The sequence below is a fragment of the Cyprinus carpio genome, chromosome B21 (assembly GCF_018340385.1).
Source record: "Cyprinus carpio isolate SPL01 chromosome B21, ASM1834038v1, whole genome shotgun sequence".
Taxonomy (NCBI): Eukaryota; Metazoa; Chordata; class Actinopteri; order Cypriniformes; family Cyprinidae; genus Cyprinus; species Cyprinus carpio.
The window spans coordinates 14,023,586-14,041,256 of NC_056617.1; the positions used below are offsets into that span (position 1 = coordinate 14,023,586).

General features: G+C 34.1%; 2 protein-coding genes across 3 annotated transcripts; both read right to left on the reverse strand.

The window, feature by feature from the left end:
* Positions 1-3,094: 3,094 nt before the first annotated feature.
* Positions 3,095-4,574, reverse strand: LOC122141204 (mediator of RNA polymerase II transcription subunit 31-like). The gene is made up of 4 exons (XM_042747724.1): positions 4,349-4,574; positions 3,983-4,057; positions 3,653-3,758; positions 3,095-3,380 (listed from the first exon to the last, which is right to left on the reverse strand). Exons 1-4 carry the CDS (start codon positions 4,368-4,370, stop codon positions 3,167-3,169), a joined length of 417 nt encoding a protein of 138 aa, XP_042603658.1. The 5' UTR covers positions 4,371-4,574; the 3' UTR covers positions 3,095-3,166.
* A 2,279-nt stretch (positions 4,575-6,853) lies between these two features.
* On the reverse strand, positions 6,854-16,246 carry slc13a5a (solute carrier family 13 member 5a). Of its 2 annotated transcripts, XM_042747957.1 has the most exons (13): positions 15,947-16,246; positions 15,701-15,834; positions 14,341-14,469; positions 13,989-14,125; positions 13,724-13,911; positions 12,982-13,165; positions 12,737-12,859; positions 12,437-12,649; positions 11,460-11,566; positions 10,865-10,986; positions 9,992-10,153; positions 7,531-7,668; positions 6,854-7,295 (listed from the first exon to the last, which is right to left on the reverse strand). In XM_042747957.1, the coding sequence occupies exons 3-13, from the start codon at positions 14,437-14,439 to the stop codon at positions 7,170-7,172; spliced, it is 1,599 nt and encodes a 532-aa protein (XP_042603891.1). In that variant the 5' UTR covers positions 14,440-14,469; positions 15,701-15,834; positions 15,947-16,246; the 3' UTR covers positions 6,854-7,169. The 2 variants fall into 2 exon arrangements, with proteins under 2 accessions (XP_042603891.1, XP_042603890.1); XM_042747956.1 differs by lacking the exon at positions 15,701-15,834.
* Between the last annotated feature and the right edge of the window lie 1,425 nt (positions 16,247-17,671).

Consider the following 17,671-nt stretch of genomic DNA (forward strand, 5'->3'; position numbering starts at 1 on the left):
ACTGTCATTTTGCATTATTGACACCCTGTTTTCCTAATTAATGTTGTTCAGTTGCTTTGACGCAATCTTTTTTGTTTAAAGCGCTATATAAATAAAGGTGACTTGACTTGACTTGACTGGGGTGGATGCGTCATGGGTGGCCATGAACAAGAGGAATCAATCACTGAAAGAAATGCTTGTAAAATTTAGAAATTTTGTGAAAAATGCAGAATGTTCTGTGTGATGGTTAGATTTAGGTGTACAGTCAGTGTAGGGGGATACAATTTACAATTTGACAGTGGTGTAGTGGTAGCTGTGAGGTTATTATGTGAAACTCACAGCGATAGACAGAGCTACACCGGCCAGTTTAGTGTCCAAAGAACACAGTGCTGATAAAGCTGATCAGAAAGATCATCAGCTGAGACATAAACTGCACAAAGAGGAGAACATTTACTGTATAACAGTTTACAATACATTTTCACTAACTCTCAGTTGTAATTCATTATAAGGCCTTAATTTTACTGTACACTGGATCTTAAAGGGATACTCCACCCCAAAATGAAAATTTTGTCATTAATCAGTTACCCCCATGTCATTCCAAACCCGTAAAAGCTTAGTGCGTCTTCGGAACACAATTTAAAATATTTTGGATGAAAACCTGCCAGCCTGCCAACCTGGAGGCCTTTGACTGTCCCATAGACTGCCAAGTAAATAACATTGTCAAGGTCCATAAAAGGTATGAAAGTCGTCATCAGAATACTTCATCTGCCATCAGATGTGCAATCTGGGTTATATGAAGCGACGGGAACACTTTTCGTAAGCGAAGAAATCAAAAAAATTTTCAACAATTCCTTTGTCAACAGTCTCCTCTGTGTCTATCCATATCACCATATGCTGTGTATGCTCTTCTGTATCATCCGCGCTACAAGAATGTGCTGTTTTCTTTAAAATCAATCCTTGTAGCACGGATGATACAGAAGAGCATTAGCAGCATATGGTAATATGGAGACATAAATGGACCTTTGCTCTCAGCTAAACTGAACATGGCACACTTAAATTGATTTGAAAAACATTAATTGAAACATATTAATGAAAAACATCATTAATAGATAAACTAAATTCAACTGTTATACTTAAAAAAAAAAAAAAAATCAATAACAATCAATGCTATATCTCATTTAATTGTGACACTTTTGTCAATTTAATATTCACACTTACCACTGGTCGAGCCAGTTTTTAGCAGCTCTATAATTTTTTTTCTTTAAAATTTACTGGTAACAAACTTAGTTTACCAGTAGTTACTGAGTTTTCTTTGACATTCATCACAAATAATCTGTGAATTTGAGATGAGGCAACATGGCTTATGTCCTGTTTTGAGTATGAATTTATCTGGGTTTCTGTGTTAATACTGTCCATTTCCATATCTGAAGCCAGCTCCCTGTGACAACAAAGCACTAACTTTCACTTGGTTAACTATAAAACAAATATATCTATATATTAAATTAAGATGCATACCGTAAAAGTTCTGCTACAGGGAATAATTTCAAAAGAAACACTTTGAAATCTGTCTTGCTTAAGCTTCTTCCTGTTGTAGTACACAAAATTAGTATATAAACAGCAGTCAGTGCATGTGCAGGTCAGGTTTCATTAAAGGGACACCAACATCATCCCGAACAACCCCAAATAACACCCACGTAACACTGAAGCTCCCTCTGTGCTCAGGGCAGGTCATCATGTGGTGCTAATAGCTGTGTGAGCTGGTCGTAACATTTTGATTCTGAAAACCTTGTGCTGCAGATAAGATACATTTAACGGCAGGACTTTTTTTCTAGGATGCCTTTCTCTAGGTATACATCTAAAGATTAAACACTTATATATAAGAAAAGGTTATACATAGGTTATACACTTATACACAACGCCAGGTCACAATATAGTTTAATTATTCTTTCAAAGCTGCAAAACTGTACTGCCATTGACTGCAGGTCCCTGAATAAGAATATATTCAGCATGATTTCTGTGCTTTACCTCAGCAACCACTGGAGGGCATACTTTCACCTCTTTCAAGTTCGTAAAAGGCCTGTTGTGTCGGTTATACACAAGAATGTACATGAGCTTGTGAACATTTAACATAATCCTGAGCAGACATTTGAGCGCTTTTTTTGATGTGTTTGTTGTTAGCGCCTTTGATGAGGAGTTCAGGGTACAGAGGTTATGTCAGATTATATTAAAGGGTTAGTTGAGGAATTTGTTTCTTCACTGGAAGAGATTTGGATAAATTTAGCATTACATCACTTGCTAACCAATGGATCCTCTGCAGTGATTTTATTTTAATTTGATTTATTTGGATCCTCTGCAGTGATTTTATATGTATATAGCTATATATAATATATATATATATAGATATATCTATATATATATCTATATTTATATTTTTTGGGGGGGGGGGGGGGTGGGTGGAACTATTCCTTTGAGGGTGTAAAAAAAAATCAATTTATAATTACCTACATGCAGAAAAAAATAATTTAAACAAACTTTTAACCATAAAAATGTTAAGATTGTGGCTAGCTTTAAAAACGAATGTGTCATAATGTTTTGAAATTTTCTTAATGTTTAAAAACTTGTCAGGTCCCATCGATTGATTTCTCCCCCATATTTAAATGCTTTCATCATATGTAAATTCAAATTCATTTTTTTCTAGTAATTTAATAGAATTGTTGGCTTTAAAAATTGCATTTTCTTTATTGGGTATCCATTTTGGTCCAAAATACACAGAAACACAATACAAATATCATTATATTATATATATATAAATATATATATATATATATAATATATATATATATAGCTATATATATATATATAAGGTATAAGGTAAAGCATAGAACATGTGGAGCTGGTAATAAAGAAACAAAGTTTGATACAGAATTAAAAAAAACACTTCAGTTCATTTATGTGATTTCTTTTCCAATGCAAAACAGCCTATCTAATCAATCTCCTCTTACCTGCTTAGAAGCTCTTTTACTTTCTCTCCTGTTGTTCATAAACACACCACAGAATTATGGGCCTACAGAGAGCAGTCTAAAAATCCAAGTCCTATTTAAATTGTGGGAAAGCCCGTTTGAAAACGACTTTTTACAAAAAAAGCTTTTGTGAAAGAATAATTCCCAGCAGGAGCATGTTGACTGCTTCATTTGGATGTGGTGTTGCCATGGGATGGAGCCTGTGGCTGCTGTTGCTGCTGCTCCACGAGTGCTTGTTGCAAGCGTGTCCGCTTCCGTGAATAATGCTGCCAGTGCAGGATCTGCTGTTCGTCTATAAACTTAGCACACTGTGCATTCACCAGCTCCTTTCGGAAATGCTCATACTGCAATAGCTCTAACATGTGCAGACAATGAGGATATCTAAGGGAAGAAAAAAAAGATTTAGACTGCATCGTACAGAAGTGTATTATGACAATCACTGTAAGAGGAAAATTTATTTATTTGGATAATGTCTGAACATCTTTAGCCAGCTGAGGTCTAGCATATAAGAATATATAATAGATACATGATCATTCTTTATTCATTTTCACATGAAATGAGTTTACAAAATGAAATGTATATCTAAGATTAAAAAATGAAAAGAAAAAAGAAAAGAAAAATTAAAAAAGAAAGAAAAAGAAAAAGAAAAACACGAACTTACTTTAGGAATTTTAGCATATTCTGGTGTCTTTCCATAAAGTAGATACTTTAAGTAATTGACAAAAGGCTTCTCTCTCAGGTAACCTCTTTGAGCCAAAACTGCAGAATGAAAAACAGGATATTTTTAAAGACAGATTTAAATCCACAACACAAGACTAATCTTCTAAATTTAACAATAGAAATAACATAATATAAATTTAGTTATTCAAACCGCTAGAGGTAAACTAATAAGTGAAATGCCTTAATTATTTCCATATCTGAATTACTGTAACCAAGTATTTTAAATAAGTAAATAATAAAAACAATGCAATTTTTGCTCTTACAGTTCAGGTAGTTTGGGTTCGCTAGGCACTGAACAAACTCCAACTCAAGCTGGAAACGATGTCTTGCTTGCTCCTCTGTGAAAGTATGAATTTTGAGGGTTATCAACGCTTTTTATTTAAAATAACATTGCTTGAACGAAACGCAATATATTTTGGTACGGTCCCACTTATTAATTTAATTAAGCATGATGTAAATTATATTTAACATAATACACAGAGTGATATGTATACGTTTTATTACCTCACACAATCAAATCAAAACCGTAACGTTTATTCGTTTTACCAAAAAAAACTGTCTTGGCGTTGTGTGTTTGCGGATGAATATTAGGAAAACACGTTTAAAGTCACTATCAACAAATTACAAACCTGTTTCCATAACGCCAGCCATGGCAGATGACGAGAGAAAAAAAACGATATTGTAACAGCCGGAAAATCTCTGATACTTAAATGCATGTACAAAATTACTGAGACAACATATTTCGTTTTGTTGGAAGAGATCTACGGTGCGGCCATAACTGCCAGAAAACCAGTGCTGGTGTCGTAAACGTGTTTTACGACATTACACTTTCCGTCGTTGTGTATCGTATATCTGTGTGCACACACTACTGTATTTATTAGTAACATGATTGAAATAATCTGAACGTGAAAACGTAGGGTAAGATATTCCCCAACCTTTATAGTTTACTCTTGACCATGGAAGTCACTAAATCTCATTTCAGCACATTTATTAAATGCATATGCATTATATGCATTTTATAATTTTAATAGGCTTATATCTTTATCTGGATATCAGTATTTGCTGTAGTATCTTTTTAGTTTTTATACTTTTTATTACAATTTATTCAATGTGATTACATTTAATTAAGCTGTCCTTTACATAGTGTACTAACATCAGGGCTGTGTAGCCATCATTTTCAGAAGTGAGGGGGACGAAATATATATATATATAATATAGATATATATATATATATATATATATATATATATATATTATATATATATTATATATATATATATCAATTACAGTATAACATTTCTGTAATCTATATACCAGTCAACAGTTTTGAACAGTATAGATTTTTTATGTTTATAAAAGAAGTCTCTTCTGCCTCACCAAGCCTGCATTTAGTAGTAATGTTGTGAACATTTATACTATTTAAAATAATTGCTTTCTATTTGAATATATTAAAATGTAATTTTATTTCTGTGATCAAAGCTGAATTTTCAGCATCATTACTCAGTCTTCAGTGTCACCATCCTTCAGAAATCATTCTAATATGCTGATTTGCTGCTCAAGAAACCTTTTTTTTTAATATTATTATTCTTATTATTATTATTATTATTATTATTATTACTATCAATATTTGAGTGTTACTCAACAGTTGAGTAATTTTTTTTTCAGGATTATCTGATGAATAGAAGGATCCAAAGATTAGCATTTATGTTAAATAAAAAGCTTTTGTAACATTATACAGTATACCAGGGGTGGAGAACGTCAGTCCTGGAGAGCCGCAGCCCTGCAGAGTTTTGCTTCAACCCTAATCAAACACTCCTGAACAAGCTAATCAAGGTCTGAAGGGTTACTACAAAGCTACAGGGAGGTGAGTTTTAATTAGGGTTGGAGCTGAACTCTGCAGGACTGCGGCTCTTCAGGACCGGAGTTCACCACCCTGCACCATACCATTCAAAAGCTTAGAGTCAGTATAATTTTTATTTTTCGGAAAATAAATTATATAAATTAATATTTTTATCTAGCAAGGATGCTTTAAATTGATCAAAAGTGATGATAAAGACATTTATAATGTTAAAAAAGATTTCTATTTCAGATAAATGCTGTTCTTCTGAACTTTCTATTCATCAAAGAAATGTGAAAAAATTCTACTCGGATGTTTTCAACATCATCGTAATAAATGTTTTTTGAGCAGCAAATCAGAATATCTACATGATTTCTGAAGGATTGTGTGACTGGAGTAATGATGGTAAAGATGTAGCTTTGAAATCACAATAAATTACATTTTAAAATATATTCAAATAGAAAACTGTTATTTTAAATAGTAAAAATATTTCAACATTTTACTGTTTTGCTGTACTTTGGATCAAATTAATGCAGGCTTCATGAACAGAAGAGACTTCTTTAAAAAAACATTAACAGTTTTACTGTTCAAAAACTTTTGACTAGTAGTGTGTAGGCAACTTTATTTTTTCTCTAATTTCTAGCTTTTAATTGGCTTAGAAATCAGATAACTGCTGGACAATAATCAATAATAATGATTTGTTAATGTTTATATAGGCTACTACAAACTTTTTTTCCCCACATAATAAGGCAGAATAGTTTCTGTATTCTTTTTGTCCATATTAGGGATTTCCTGGTTCGACTTTCTGCGCTAAAGCGCCCTCCGGCTTCGAGTATGAATGAAACACACACTGCATGGAGTGTTTAGTGCTCCTCGATGTTCATTTCGCCTTGTTCTGGGTCCAGACAAAATATCAGGTCATGCGCAGACTATCCTGTCTCTTTGAGTTTAAATCTATATTTATTCACACCAGCTCTCGAAAACCTCTATGTGAACACACTTGCCTGAAAAAGTGTGGGTACGCCCTTGCCCCTGCCACACTCATACACACAGAGAAAGAGACACTCACACACAAAGTGTACTTATTTAATATTGGCTACATGCTATAGGTGAAAGAACAGAGTGTATTTATTAATAGGAATAGGAACAAAATACATTATTTTAATTTACAAAGCTTAATTGTACATTGCAATAGTAAGAGTTTTAATTAATCTTGAACTGTACATTGTTACATTATTATGTTTTTATTGTTTTGACTGTCATGGGTTTTCAAAGGTGTACACATGTTTAGAGTTTTTTGAGGTTTGTTCATAGTTGTGCTTAAAAATCTGCATGGTATCTATATGATTTTAGCCTTTTGGCTTTACACTTACATTCATCTAAAGCTGCTTTTGAAGCAACTTTATTATAGCATTTTTATGGACTGTTTACAAATTTACATCAATAAACAACAACAGAACTGCACAATCACAAGTACAAGTGATGACACACTATCATTTTCAGTGAAACCAGCCATTGGCTCTGACCCTGTCTGGCCTCCTCGGTTGGAAACATGGTGAGAATAGTGCTGAATGGTGCAGTTTGACAGAAGACTGATGGTGGGATTCAGCCTCTCACACTTCTGTAGTGTTTGCCCAGCTGGGAAAGGTGTCTAAACTGAAGATAGCCCTGCCCCAGCTGTTAATGGCCAAGGTAATGGAGAGGATGCCTAAGATATTCATGACAATCCCTGTCTTGGCCTGCAGATAAAAATGGTCATTTGGATAACCAACTTTATTAAAGTAAATAAGTTGGTGCTTTTATAATTTCAAGGTCTAAATATCAATTAAATTCTTCTTTTTTTTTTTAAAAATCCATTTTTTTTATGTTTTTTTGTGGTTCTTATTGTTTTTTATTTTTTTTTTTTTTTTTTTTTTTTTTAATTATCAACAGGGTGACTGTTCATAATTTTAAAGACTGTTTATTAACACTCACCATGTCAGATACTTTCAGGTATCCATATGAGAAGACTATGGCATTTGGAGGGGTGGCCACAGGTAGCATGAAGGCAAAAGATGCACTGAGGGTGCAGGGGATCATAACATACAGAGGATTGACACCTATAGACTGGGACTAATAAAACAAAACAATATACTGTTAAAGCAGCTTTTTTTATTGAAACATACTCTATATTGAAGTGAATTTATTTATTTATTTATTTTATTTGATTTATTTAATTTTTTTTTGATAAGTTTCTTTCCTAATTGGAAAAGATTAGAAAAAAAAATTAGCATTGTATCACTTGGTCACCAATGGATCCTCTGTACTGAATGGCTGCAGACAGAAGTCATGGCCTAATGGTAAGAGAGTTTTACTCCTAAACCTAAGGTTGTGGGTTCGAGTCTTGGGCCGGCAATACCATAACTGAGGTGCCCTTGAGCAAGGCACCGAACCCCCAACTGCTCCCCGGGAACTGCAGCATAAATGGCTGCCCACTGCTTCAGGTGTGTGTTCACTGCTGTGTGTGTGTGTACTTTGGATGGGTTATATGCAGAGCACGAATTCTGAGTATGGGTCACCATACTTGGTTGTATGTCACTTCACTTTAAACACTTTTTCACTTTTTAATAAGAGTCCAAACAGCTGAAAAATGCCTCACAATAATATTTTTTGTTCCAATTCAGAAGCTAGTATTATGTATAGAGTTAAAAACGTCCTGATTGATACACACTTTTCAATCTGCAAAATGTTTTTTGATAGATTGGTGTCTTGTTGATAACTTGTAGATTATTGTGATGCTTTTATCAGCTGTTTGGCATTTTGACGGCACCCATTCACTGCAGAGGATTTATTGGTGAGCAACTGATGTAATGCTAAATTTCACCAAATCTGTTCTGATGAATAAATGATCTACATCTTGGATGGTCTGAGGGTAAGTAAATATTCAGAGATTTTCCTCTTTTTTTTTAAATTTTCAAACCATCTTTAAAACTTTCTACTTTCTACAGTGATCTGACTCAAAGGTGACAGAAAGTTCTCAAAGCTCAATTGTGTTACAGGTAACTGAGGAATGTACATCACTTGCACATACAAAAGTGTCTGCTTATCTGCCTCCAGCAATGGATGAATTAGCGAGTGAAAGCCCCCTTCCCCGAATGCCTGTTATTTCTCATTCTTCTTCCCTCAACCAGACAACAATGGCACATCTCCATGGTACTACCATATGAGCCACTTCAGCTTTAGCTCCCTACAAATCCCTCCATTCACAGGCTCCCTTGCATAGGCTAATTCATGAAAAGAGGGAAGGATGTGCCAACTGCACAGCAAGAAATGTGCAACCCAGTGAGAGATTAATGGAGGAAGAAGTTGTGCTTATAAAAAAATGTCTGAAAAACCTTTTCACAATTACGCAACTTGTTTGTATGTGTCTAGTATAATACTGATGTCAGATAAACTAATAAATCTTTAATTCGTTTTAAAAATCAACGTGAATGTAACTTGAAATCAGTGAGAATTTGCCTCACTATTGCTGAAACAACATGAAACCATGTTGACAATCTTTAATAAAATAACTGAATCAGTAATTCATATATAAACACTGGATACTAAAATGAAGGTGTCATACAAATTTACAGTGATGTCCAAAAGCCTGAGACCACATTGTAATATGGGATTCAAAATCTAGCTTAAACTTAAAGAAAGAAAGAAAGAAAGAAAATTATAAAACAGTATGACATTAAATGAATACACAGAATACTGTTTGAAAGTTTTGGGTTTGTAAGATTTTTGAAGATGTTTTTTGAAAATTTTAAAAGTCTCTTATTCTCACAAAGACTACATTTACTTTATGAAAAATACTGTAAACATTAATACTGTGAAATATTTTTGAATTTACTGTTTTTTATTTAAATGAATGTATTTTATGTAATTTATTCCTGAAATGGCAAAGCTGAAATTTTAGTTGACAATACTCAGTGTTTTCAGTGTTACATGATCCTTCAGAAATATGCTGATTTGCTGCAAGACACATTTTGTATTATTATCAATTTTTAGTTCTTCTGCCTAATATTTTTGTACAAAAGAAATAAGAGGAATAATACAAACTCTATTATTTTGATTATATAATTTGTAAAAATCTAAAATAATAAAAAAGTCACTAATGGTCTCTGACTTCTTGGAATGAATGTCAGTTCTTTATTTACTGAAAAAATATTCATTTTATGGCTTAAAAATTAGAAAAAGTTATGCAAACTTAACATAAACTGCAAAACTCTATTATATAACAAAAAATTATGGCCAAAGATCTTTGTCAGGCATTTCCATAAATACCTGCAACCCCCCCAACACACACACACACACACACACACACAAATTTTATTTACTGTGTTCTGTGCACCTTCCTGTGACAGTGTACAAGAAGCATGCAAGTTGTGGTAAGTATTAGAAGTATACATACCATAGATGCGAGTATAGGCAGAAATAATGTTGCTGTGGCAACATTACTGGTACATTCAGTGAAGGTAGCTATCATCAGACACACAACAATGGCAATCGCCCAGGGAGGAATACTTTGAAGAGGTGACATCTGATCTCCAAGCCATTTTGACAACCCTGAGACCTGAGCATTGAGCCAACAAAAACAGAATGTATTATGATTTAAGCTGACCTTTTGTATGGTCTTTCATAAAGAACTGCAGGTTATCTTTAGTATTTTTCATGTTCTCCCTTTAACGAATCATGTGTTGTCTTTTTAGCAGCTCCCTCATTAAACTGTTTAGAGGTGGACGATATGACTAAAATCTTCACAATGATACATGTCATTTTAAACCCAAATATTTAGCATGATATAAGTACCAGCTGTATTTTCATTCATGTTTTTAGAGAATTGTACACTCTTGCTTAGAACAAAATTGACAGATGTGTAAATCTCTCTCTCTCTCTCTCTCTCTCTCTCTCTCTCATTTACATGCGTAACCTGAGATGTTTTCGGTCTCTCCACTAACAGTCTAAGTAAACAAAACTTAAAAGACCCATTAAAGGCTTAATAAATGATCACAGAATTAAAATGTTTGGGTGAAGTACTCCTTTAATTGTCTTTAACCTACAATATAGCTAGATCTGAGAATCCAGATTGCTTTTATCATTGGCAACTGTCATATTGTCCAGCCCTAAAGCTTGCTCTATAAGCAATACGGTATTATAGACATAACAATATGACTTTCTTTAAAAGCTGCTTTGTCATGATGTGTATTGTATAAAGTGCTATACTAATAAATGTGTCCTGGTTTGATTTGACTCAAACAAATACCCCAAAATACATTTGTTGTACCTCACTGCCCTTAGCCAGGGCAAAGCCTCCCCCTAGCAGGAGGATAATGCTCCATGGCATCTTCTTCTGTGTCACCTTCCATGTCAGCAAAGTTGGAGTATGACCACTTTCCTGCTGGGGCACTATAGAACACAATCATATTTATTGCATTTATTTATTAACTATTATTAGCTTGCTATGTATGTATGTATGTATATATATATATATATATATACACAGGTGCTGGTCATATAATTAGAATATCATCAAAAAGTTGATTTAACTAATTCCATTCAAAAAGTGAAACTTGTATATTATATTCATTCATTACACACAGACTGATATATTTCAAATGTTTATTTCTTTTAATTTTGATGATTATAACTGACAACTAAGGAAAATCCCAAATTCAGTATCTCAGAAAATAAGAATATTGTGAAAAGGTTCAATATTGAAGACACTTGGTGCCGCACTCTAATCAGCTAATTAACTCAAAACACCTGCAAAGGCCTTTAAATGGTCTCTCAGTCTAGTATATACACTAAAGATGTCTGTTGATTTTTTTCAATATTTAGTTTAATCATTTAACAAGACATCAGCAAAGTGTTTCACTGACCTGTGTCAGAGCTCTGTGTTCTCCAGGGGCACAATCGAGGTGGTTTAGAGGGAAAAACAAAGAGCAGGGCAGCTACAAACACCGCTACTGTGGCATCTGTCACAAACCTGCACAGAGGTGAGGCACGAGGTTGAATGAGGAAAGGGTTAAAGACCACAACAACAGGTGATATGTTTTTACCTAAGGTTGTGTTTTAGGTCTCTAGCTCTTGTGAGAATAGGCTTGCATTGCTGTTATGTTGTGATATAGAAAAAGAGATTCTTCACAGTAATATAATAATTATCAAACGTATTTGCTCATGAACTTTAAGAGTGTTTGTGTGCTTTCTGTTCTCTTTTGGGTTAGACCTTTCACCCAGAGTGAATCTCAGTGTTTTCACAGTTTTAAATCCTCAATCTCTTTGCATGTGACCATCATCAGGAAATGTACACAAATGCTGTTTGCAATGTGGGGAAACTCCATTCACATTTTTGCTGGACAAATAGGAACATGCCACAACTGATAACAGGAGAACACGTTGTTTGTATTATGCAATGGTTCAATCTGTATGTTACATCGATAGTTGAAATTTCTATTAATTTGTTCAATTTTAGAGGCATTTTGCCCATAGACCTGAGGTCATTCTATTAATCTTTTCTAAACATTATATTTATTTTGTCACATTTTTATAAAGTCTTTGAAGATAAAATAGAAAATGTTTGGAGTTTATCCTAAAACGGTATTAGAGGACATCGACATTTCATTTCGCAGTGACATTTTGCATAAATATAATTGCTTTTCATTACAACCAGCAATAAGTAGGGTTTGATACAAATCATTAATGTTTGTAGTAAAGTATAATTACAGTACAGTATCATTAATGTTTGTAGTATAACATACTCAGTATATAAACAACTGTATTAGTGACACTTGCCTTAGCAAAAACACAACTAAAACTGATACTGACTCTGTCTCAATGTTGGCATTTTCATCCTTACTCTTTTTCAGCATTGAAAAAGTTTGTCGCCCATCCATCCACAAAACCCGGATCACGAGTGAACCAAAGCACCACCAGGAGGACGAAGAGGGCAAGGACACTCAGCTCCCCAAAGGTCATGGGACCAAGTCTCCTGTGCTCCTCTTTGATTACATTATAGGCAGCAATCTCCTTCTCTGTCTTCACCGTCCCACAGCCCCATGTCTTTCTGAAGCTTAAGTTACAAATTAAATGTCTGTTATATGGTGGTATATATATATATGATGCAGTTGAGTTTGATTCATTAGGAAAGAACTCTCACTTTACACCCAGGAACACAATCTGTAGCCACAGCCAGGCCAGTGTGAGCATGATGATCATGTTGGGGAAGGCAAATCCAAACCATGATGCAAAGTTTATGATGTCAGGGTTTTCCGGGAACAGTCTGTAGGACAAACAAATGTTGATTTAATATGCTAATACAAAAGTAAGCAAAAGGTACATTCTTGTGCAATACGGTACATTTCTCTCATGCTTAGGAGAAAAACTGTAATGTAAGGTACCTACTGGCTCATCTGTCCCATAAGAACAAGGTTTGGTCCCGTGCCCGTGAGTGTGGCTGTCCCACCAATGCTAGCTGCATAGCACACGCATAACGTCAGGCCTTTACACATCTTTAATCTTTCCTCTGCATCTTGAGAATGCTCTTCCATGTCCAATTCCATTGAGAAGTTGTGGCCATTCAGAGCCACTGTGTACAATAAAACAGAAATTGTTTTACTTTCCATTAGAAGTGTTACATAGTTATATAGTTTTGGTACATGTATGGCATATTATAGAACTTGAAATCTCACAACCAGCCTGCATAAAACATGAAAATTCCATTACAAAGCCTTAAACCATAGTGTTAAATATTTTTAAATGATACCAATAAACTGATATAACCAAAAATAATACTCTAAAATACAAACATAAAATACTTAAAAACTAAACCAACTGAGACCATGAACAACTAAACTTTAACAATGAGGGTAAAAATGAAAACTAAAATAAATCAAAAAGACAAAATGGAAATAAAATAGAAGTAAACATTAAAAGTAAATGTTGTCAAATGTAAAACTCATTTTATTTCAGTAATTCAGTTATCAAGGAAACTTTTTTTTTTTTTTTTTTTTTTACGTAGTTTAGCGATGTACTATACTAAAAAAAAAAAATTAGGATAAAAATCTATATAGGAATTCAAAAAAAAACAAAAAACTATCCCTATTCACTCAACTAAAGGTATCCTCCATCAGACCCTTTTTCTCACCCTGCGAGTCAGGTTGTTTCTCTGTGTATTTCTCATCATTCTCTGGAGTAGAGGCCTGCTCTTGTTCTGCTCTGTTGTTGAGCTGCTCGAGCACAGCTTGAACAATGGGCACCATCATGGCTGTTGTAGCGGTGTTACTGATCCACATGGAGAGGAAGGCTGTTACACCCATGAAGCCCAACATCAGCCTGCAGAATGGCAGAAGAGGTCTTACTGAGACTGCTGTTAACAATGAGAAGATTCCCAGTAGATTTTAAATGCTTACAGAGCAGGTCGTACGCCTACAATGAGCAACACTCGGAGAGCAATTCTCTTGTGTAGGTTCCAGTGCTCAACAGCTACAGCCACCATCAGTCCACCCAGAAACAGCATGTTGGTATCCTTCAGATACTGCATACACACCTGTCATACAGACATCAGATATTTGAGATACAAAGTTTGAGTTACACACATTATGAATGTATAAAATTGAATTGAGTGGTGTAAAGTAAAAAAAAAAAAAAAAAAATGAGAATAACACAACATGCCATGAACATGTTTTAAAGCAGGAGACATTGATGGAAGTAATGTCAGATATACTAATAGGAAGACTGGTTTATATAGGACTTAAAACATACATCTTTGGACTCCATGATTCTGAAGAGAGGAAAGAGTACTGCTGGCAGGAGAGCAGTGACAGCCAGTGGCAGCACTTCGGTACACCAGTACACTGCCATTAGTGCAACAACATACCCACATGCAGCCTCCTGCAGATTGAAAAACCAGAGTGTGTCATATCAATATATACATTACCATTTAAAAGACTGGGGTCAATAAATATATAGTTTTGTTCTGGAAGGATTCAATTCATCAGAAGTGACAGTAAAGACTTTTATAATGTCACAAAAGATTTAAAATTCAAATATTGTTCTTTTGAACTTACTATTCATCAAAGAATGCTTGGTTTCTGCAAAAATATTAAGCAGCATAACCGTTTTCAACATTGACAATATGTTTCTTTAGAAGATGGATGGATGGATAGACACATACATATATACACCATGTTTAATAAATAGAATTTTCTGAACCACAATGGAAGAACATTTCATTTCCCAGAATTAATTATCTGTGAATTTCATTTCTTAGAATTAAAAATCCAGCAAATTCCTTATTACTATTAAAATGTTTGTGTGGTGTGTTGATTTGTTAACTGAAAGAGACCAAATTCTTCATCGTGAATTTACTAAATTTTCTGAATTTGACACAGTGTTTATGTGTTTATAATATCATATATATATAATATCAGCTGGCTGTATTTATAATTTAAGGTGGAAATCCCTTGCAATGGAATCATCATATTTGGGAATCCTTGGGATGGAGAAGAAAAAAAAAACACCACAGGATCAAGAACTTTTTAAACACTGTTAATCTTCAATCTTGAATCTTCAATAAAGTAACTTAAAATTGTAATGTGTAACTGTGGGCATGTTTTGTTTTATGTATTATCGTTAGATGTAGGGCTACTTGGATTTTATCCTCTGACTCAAGACAAGCATAAGGTGCAAAGTTCCGTTCGTTATTCAGTCAACACTCTAAATCACAACATGGCAAAAAATATCTGATAACATTCAGACGTTTGTGTCAAAATAATGTCATAAAGATCACACATTGTTATCTTGATTGTAATTGTGCAATATTGCTATCGACATGTGACAAAAAGTGATCTGCCGTCTAGATGACCGGCACCTGCAACCAGGATATTTTCCTCGTGATTTTGTACAAAATATATATTTTTTAATAAATAACTGAATCAGGCTGGTCGATTTGATTGTTTCTATAAAATTATAGACGATCTTTGGTTTTATTTATTTAGCACCACGAAAACAACAACAACAACAACAACAACAAAAACTTTGTGACAACAAAGGGTTAAAACTAAAATAGGGCATTGTGTGTTTGTGATGAAGGAATGTGTCGCCCCAATACATGGTCTCGTACCCATGCTTGTTCTGCAAGACAGAGAAATCCGGCTGAAAGAACCTCGAAAGATGCGTAAAAAGTTCAACTCAGAGCTTTTCTCGACTCTCTTTGACACGTTTTAGACACACTTGACTGTCAAATCACTCACTGGCCTGTGGGAACGACACAACACTCGTAAAAGTATTTATGGAGCTTAAGCTTTTCAGTTAAGCACAATTATTGCCTATTTAAAACATTTTACATTTATCATAAAATTGGACTTACCTTTGTTCCAATGACAAGTGGCAAAGGAAGGAGAAGAAACGGGGTGCAAAAGAGAATCAGTCCATTTTTCATCCACCATACATGTCTCAGTATATGTGAAACCATCATTTTCGGCTTATGATAACTTAACAAAGAAAAGTCCAAAACTGGGGGGAACTACGCAAAACCTGTAAACTTTTATGTTCTGATCTGTGGACAGTGCTTGGGCTCTCGCTTCTCTCTCTCTCTCTCTCCCTCTCTCACACACACACACACAAACACACTCATTCACTCACTCACACTCAGCGCCGCACACATTGGAGCGCATAATTAAGCGCGTGCAAGATTTGTACCTTGCCATTTTCAATTATTAAATATTAACCTGTGAATTTCATCACCAAAGATTTGTTAGCATAACTTACTTATCACTTTTATTTGCTTTTTGGAAATGCAATCACGTATGTAGATCTAAATTTTTTCATAGTAGACGACTAACTAACAATTTATAGAGTTGCCCAATCTTGGATTGTCCTAAAAACTCATTTAAAAATATATTACATTTATATACAGGATCTAAATGATTCAATGACTTTCATGAGGGTCAACGTTTTAAGAGAACGTCTAAGATTTTTTTTTCTGCTTATTTATTTGCAGCCTATGTAAATAAGTAATTCAGTTTTAAATAATACTTCTCTTTTGTCCATGTTTGCCAACGAAAATGGTTCAGCAGTCTGTTTCTATATGGTTACCTCTTAAGGTGCAACTTTTATTCTATTCTATTCTATTCTATTCTATTCTATTCTATTCTATTCTTCCAACTTTAAGTTATTGAAATATTGTTTAAAATGCTGTTGATACGTTTATATACTTTTATGTAAAATATTTGTATTTTATTTTATTTTTCTTTCTTTCTTTTTTCCCAAATATTTTGTTTTGATTTACTTTGGAAAACACTGATCCAACAGAGTTTGATTTATAGACCTAAACATTTGTCGACATTACAAGAAATCCTTTTCTTCGAATCCTTTGCAAACTTTAACTCCAAAAAGACTTATTAACCTTTTTAGAGACTTTTTCTTGATAAGAAGGTTTTCTTGATAAGACTTTATAATCATTTTTGTTAAGAACATGAACATTAATAGAAATGTCATGAGAATAAGTTCTTCTCAATGGACCTCTGTAGTATCGCTATGATAGATATCTGTTCGCAGCAGCACTTTTTTTATCTTGACATCTCCTTTACTGTTCACAAACCCCTAAATTCCTGAATAATAGTTCTCACAAGGGTCTTCGACAGCAATGGACCAGCATAGCCTGAAGGAACTAGGAAGGTGAGATTGGATAGGGAAAAGCAAGGAGAAGACAAGAATGTGCTCTTTTCTGAGTAGAGTTGAATGACAGAGAGATACAGTGGGTACACATTGCTGCCTTTGCTGAAACCCTACACAGAACCAACAGGGAGCCAGGCTCACAGACCTGCTGAGAGACTGACAATAGTTCTCTGTGTGAGGTTGAGGATGAGATTTCCTTAAGTCATCACTGAGTTGTGGGAAATCCTGATGAACCCATGGTTTTGTGTTACATGTGAACTTTTTGCTGCTGCTAGACTGTAAAAACAATTAAAAATAAATAAATTAAAAAACCCAGAGAGTAATCAACAAATAGACTGAATACAATAGTCATAAAATTATGATTTATTTATGATACAATCAAATTGTGTAATAAAAAAAGTTGAAGTGATTAAAC

Excerpts from the sequence above, each read along its gene's own strand:
- LOC122141204 (XM_042747724.1), bottom strand. The coding sequence starts at position 4,370 with ATGGCTGGCGTTATGGAAACAG. Across the intron at positions 4,058-4,348 it reads GGCTGGCGTTATGGAAACAG|AGGAGCAAGCAAGACATCGT; the intron begins GTTTGTAATTTG and ends ATACTTTCACAG. Across the intron at positions 3,759-3,982 it reads GAACCCAAACTACCTGAACT|TTTTGGCTCAAAGAGGTTAC; the intron begins GTAAGAGCAAAA and ends TTCATTCTGCAG.
- slc13a5a (XM_042747956.1), bottom strand. The coding sequence starts at position 16,054 with ATGATGGTTTCACATATACTGAGACATGTATGGTGGATGAAAAATGGA. Across the intron at positions 12,650-12,736 it reads ATTGTGTTCCTGGGTGTAAA|CTTCAGAAAGACATGGGGCT; the intron begins GTGAGAGTTCTT and ends TTGTAACTTAAG. Across the intron at positions 11,567-12,436 it reads TTTTTCAATGCTGAAAAAGA|GTTTGTGACAGATGCCACAG; the intron begins GTAAGGATGAAA and ends ACCTCTGTGCAG.